Genomic DNA, 5,642 nt, shown 5'->3' on the forward strand with positions numbered 1-5,642 from the left:
TTTTAAATAGTATGTTTGTTTTTAAGAGTTGGGTGCAACCGACTAATCGTTGGTCCCAAATAATAATTATGAAATCAGGCGAGGGAGATAGCATTTTACGAAGATATTAAAAAAAAAATGGCTGGTTCAATAATTTGGGCAAAATACATGACTAAAAAACTACAATAGAGGCCAATGCATTAAGGCTTGCAAGAGTCATTTCTGCTCGGTCCACATGACACATAACGAAATGCATGATGGTTTACACATCGACTAGGAGCTGATGAACGATGAAATCCTTTTGGCATGCAATTCCTGACTTCCCGACCTTGAAACACATGTTGCTGACTATTATATTGGTGCTTCAGAGCTGCGTAATCCTGAGACTTCGATACTAAGAGGATTCGACCAGCCATGGAGACCTCTAGAGGAGACAAAAATAGGAGAAGAAAAAACATGGAAAGGAAGAGAGGATTAGTCGACATTTAAGACGTGTTCTCTAGAGAATTGAATGGAAGCTCAAGATTCGTTCAAAATCCTCGATATATGACTTTGATGATGATGATGGTGTGGCTGGTCTTGGGTTTGGGACTTTGGGGCTTGTTTTTTTTGTGTTATAAGGGATGGGTTTTAATGGTTTGGGGGGATTGAATGGGTCTCTTAAATGGACTCACGAGTTTGTGACCAGCTCATATATGATAAGTGTATTTGGAATGGTCGTGAATGCGAGCTGTGTGTGTGGGGTTCCCCTTTTGACCAGGCAGATGTGAGGATGCTCGTGCATCTCATTTACTATTCTTTAAGTTTATACTCTTGAGTTCAAAATTCAAAATGCACCCATGTTTCTCTCTCTCTCTCTCTCTCTCTCTCTCTCTCTCTTCATTTAATGATCATGATGCCCTTTACGGCATTGTGACGGACTTTTTGTCGTCCCAACACCTTCATATCCAAAATCAATTATCTTTTTCGTACAACGTTTGTTGGTCGTTCGTGTGGTACCTGTCAGAAACTCTTCGATGATTAAGTTAATAATTTTTTTGAGAAATACTTTATTTTTTATTTTTTATAGGTCTCTACCTTAAGTTTTCGTTAGTTTGACATAGCCTATGATCCATACCTTGATCTTAGGGGCGCATGATTATTCATTTGTGAGATTTGTACTATATGTTATGTGTTTAGATAATTCGCTCGACAATGAAGACAATGCAACTAGACGGATTATCTTGGATATATATTTCAGGTAAAGGATCATATCTCACTTACGATAAACTTGAGACGCCACTTTTTTCATGCTCTTCTCTATTTGGCACTAACATAAAAAATTCCTCGTCGCTTTAGTATGAATCTCGAGGTGATACATGCTCATTCTTGATCAACCATATGAGTTTTCCTTATTTGATATGCTTGAATTTTTCAAAAAAATTACGAGTTAACAATGTTTTAAGTTGCATAGATATGGTTTGAGGATTCTCCTCAGAAGGTGTGCACATGGTTTTAAAACTTGTTTTGACTCGTTCGTGAACGACACCGAGTCGTCGTAGCCGAGTTTTACGATATGTTTGAGACATCTTGTTCAACAATGAGAAAAATGAATGTGAGTCTTAAATCTCGTCCAACACATTGACTTGTCCATCTGTCTCATTGTCGGGAGATATACTGAGACGACTCGGGCGATATGTCTCAGTTTCGGACCAATTTCGAAACCATGGTGTGTATATGCTTGGACATGAGTGTCTTTTACTTAGTAGGGGCCTGGGCCATCTTTTATATAGGCCGGGCTTTAGATTTTAAGGCTCATTGAGAGCCCTACTTGTTGATTGCCCATGTCATCAAAATGACAAATTTAACCCTTTGTTTTCTATCTTTTATTGTTGATGAATCATCCCAGCATGCTACATTTATTTTTATGTAAAAGGTCAAATACGTAATTATATAAATAAAATTATTAATGGCAATTTCGATATTTGACTCCTTACAAAGGGTTAATTTCACCATTCCTCGTTAGCAAAGATAAGATGTGGTGAGGAACAAAAAGCCTTGGTAAGAATCTCAATGGAGCTCTCATTGCGTTCTCTGCCATTTGCCTCCTCTTCTAATGGTAATACTCTCTCTCTCTCTCTCTCTGTAACGTTCAATGAAAATTCAAAATTTTACTAGCCGTTAGATATGTTCACAAGTGCTCAATAAACTGGGTTTTTTGTCCTATAACCATAATGATTTTTTATTTTATTTTATTTATTATTATTATTTGGAGTTATGTTGATATGGTTCTTTTGTGAAAGTTAGAATCTTAAGAAGTAGTTGAAAGTGGAAACTGTGGAAATTTAGTGATAGAAAAATGTATTAAAATTTGACAAAAAATCCGTAATACCCAATTCAGTTTTGGTTGTTATGGTTTCAATTCAGATGCATTGTTGAGTAGTTTAGGATTTGGTTTTTTGGTCATTTGGTGAAACCTACATTACCCAATTTTTTTAGTAGGCAACCTACATGAAGATTTCATAGTGGTTGTTATGAAGGAAACTAAAAATTTTATGGTTGAATTGGAAGAAAAATTAGGGTAACTGATTGAAGAAAAAATAATAATAATAATAAGTTATGATTGGCTTGGTCGGACCAATTGAATGAAGTATCCAGGCTCTGTTCGGAAAATACCCAATTGGTAATATACTATGATAAAGAAATCCAAAATCTCAATTCCCCCCGACTTGTATCCAGGGGCAGATTTACATTGCGGGCCCTTGCCCCCCACAAGAATTTTCGAAGTCTATGAGTATACATGAGTTATTACGACAGATAACAACGGAAGATAAGAAAATCTGCTGCTATTGCCCCCACATTTCTTTTTTTTGCTCTTGGTTGCCCCCACGAGAGCAAAATCCTGGCTGTACCTCTGTTTGTTTCTTGAGGTGACTCATGCCATTACCTTGGAGTATGGTAAGTTTTTCCTTCCACAATGACAATAGAATTGTTGTTCACAATTGAAAGTAAATGAGTTTCTCTTGTTTGGATTGTTAAGTGGGGGAGAGAAGAGAAAAGAAAAAAATGTGAGTTTTCTTTCTCTCCAAAAGTGGAGAGAAACGCTTTTAAAATATGTTATAATTCCAACTCTGCCCCTAGATCTCTTTTAAGATATTTTAAAATTTCAAAACTATCCCAATTTCTCTCCTGTCAAACCAAACATGGTGGAGAGAAACTGAGTTTCTCTTCTCTTCTCTTCCCTCCACTTCTCTCAATCCAAACATAGTTTTAGAGTTTAGCCTTGGATGCTTAAAAGTATGCATTATAGAAGAGAGCCCTTAAGACAAAAGTGAATGGAGGAGCATGATTCATGTAACCTTGTGTTGTTCCTTTCCCTTATGTTTTCTCCTACTCTTCAAAGTTTCTAAACTTTAACCAAGTCCACAAATTGAGAACACTAATCTTTTCTCATTTTACATTTGTTCTCCTTTTCAAATTTTCATCATTCTTTAGTTGTTATTATTGTTTTGATCATTTTCTAAATGAAATTATAATATTTATGTGGTCCTTAGAAATTGACGGGGCCGAGCTTATATTATTATTATTATTGTTAATTTTTTAACTCCATGAAGCCATTAGGGACTGCAAGCCCAAGGTCCAGAATGCAAATGGAACAAACTCCAATTCTCCATTTCATTTGAAGTTGCATGAGAAACGAAGAAAGAAATCCATTGTATCTTCTTCACTACCGGAAACCGCTGCTTCTGTGGTAATTGCAGCCACCGTTGTGGGTGCAGCAGCGACTCTTCTTGCAAGGACGACCAAAGCTTCTGGAACAACTGATGTGCGTATTCCCTTATTTGATGACATTATAAACTATTACTTTAAATGCTCAATCCATCATGTGTATGGCACGTGTAGGTTTCAATGGAGTCTAGATATGTGGATGTCCCGACCTTTGTTATACTTCTAAAATTTCGTTACTGATGGATTTCTCTCTTAATAGACAGGGAAAACTTTGAAAATTTGCGAAGATTGTGGTGGCTCTGGTATATGTGCAGAATGTAAAGGTGAAGGTTTTGTACTTAAGAAATTGTCCGACGAAAGTGCTCAGAAAGCAAGACTAGCTGCGAAGAACATGGCCACTCGGTATACTGCTGGGTATGGTTGTTCATTTCTGCTCTCCTATGTATCGAGGTTTTAATTGTAGGGAGTACGATAAAATAATAGGTGATGCTACATAGTAGAAATATCACTTGATGAGCTTAGGATCAGGAGTACAATTAACTTTACTAACAATATTAAAAACCTACCTTGAATTAATTGTTTTATGTGAACAATTCAGATTCCTCAAATTCAACTCAAGTTTTAGTGAAGTAAAGTATGTTAGAATAGGAAGAATAATGAATTTCTGACATACTCCCCTGATGTGGCATGTGCTAGAACCATAGATTTTTCCTCGAGATACACAACTGCACATCTTGTGTAACCCGAGGAAAAATCTATGGTTCTAGCACATGCCACGTCAAGAGAGTATGCCGCCGGGGGGGGGGGGGGGGGGGGGTTTCAGAAAGTCACGACTCTAGATTGAATATTTGTGAGAATGGTATTCAAGTCTGGAGAATTCTTGTAAGCAAGAAGTAAGAATAAGGAGTATCTCTATCATAATTCATATAGAGTCCAATCATTCTCCCATCTTTTTATTCTTGTTTGATGATCAGATTGCAAAACAAAAATAAAAAGATGCATAAGATGAGATAATGATCCTATTCGAGTCAGATCAAACTTCCTAGACCAATTCGAGATGATCAATCTCTTAAATCCAAAAATATTATGATAATGTTTCTCATTGATTTTAAATAAAATTACAATGTGTATTTATCGAGCAATTCTAAACAATTTTAAATTCCTAATCTCACCGAGTAATATATTTCTACATGTAGCATCACCTATATTAAATTATCGTACACCCTACTACTAGTATCGGGTACCCCAACACATACTTAACAATGACAAATGTACTGAACTATTTCCCTTGAGTCTTACTAGGCTTCCAAAGAAATGGAGTTACTGCACCAAGTGCTCTTCTGCTCGATCATGTAGCACTTGTGGTGGTCGTGGGCGGTTAAGTTGGTAATGTAATCTTCTTAGATATAAACTTCTAATTCAAATTCAACATAGATACCTACTTTATTTTCACTATGTTATTTATGTGCATAAATTTTATGTATTTTTCACAAGTAATTGTAATATTAAAGCCTGAACAATATGTTATTTGTATGTAAATCAACTATTCTTTCTGTCTCACCAATGATCCTTTGTACCAATTCCATAAAGTTTACCATTCTTCTGACATTTGCGAGACCCATAGAACTATACTCCTCGGGATACACAACTTACATCCTTATAAAAATGCAGTTGTGTATCCCGAGGAGTACAAATTTACGGTTCCAGCACATGTCAGGTCAGGGGGGAGTTGATTGAGTATGCCATGTGGGGGTAATCAGATTATCACAATTCATATTATAAACCCTAAAAAGGTTCAATATGGTTGTTATGGATCGTTGCCCATAAATGGGCATCCTTGTAGAAATTTTGAATGAATTTTAGAAGGGTATAAAGATAAATTCAACTAAATGGGTATCCTTGTAGAAAATTTGAATGAATTTTAAAAAGGTTGTAAAATTAAGTCAATTTTAATA

The 5,642-nt window shown here is 36.0% G+C and overlaps 1 protein-coding gene across 1 annotated transcript; it reads left to right on the top strand.

Moving 5' to 3' along the window:
- Positions 1–1,950: 1,950 nt before the first annotated feature.
- On the top strand, positions 1,951–5,247 carry LOC147395332 (uncharacterized). Its single transcript, XM_086451818.1, has 4 exons — positions 1,951–2,077; positions 3,573–3,784; positions 3,947–4,101; positions 4,990–5,247. The coding sequence occupies exons 1-4, from the start codon at positions 2,032–2,034 to the stop codon at positions 5,075–5,077; spliced, it is 501 nt and encodes a 166-aa protein (XP_086307944.1). The 5' UTR covers positions 1,951–2,031; the 3' UTR covers positions 5,078–5,247.
- The last annotated feature ends 395 nt before the right edge of the window (positions 5,248–5,642 follow it).

The sequence above is a fragment of the Akebia trifoliata genome, chromosome 8, assembly GCF_017979445.1.
Source record: "Akebia trifoliata isolate Shusen 1 chromosome 8, ASM1797944v1, whole genome shotgun sequence".
NCBI classification, from domain to species: domain Eukaryota; kingdom Viridiplantae; phylum Streptophyta; class Magnoliopsida; order Ranunculales; family Lardizabalaceae; genus Akebia; species Akebia trifoliata.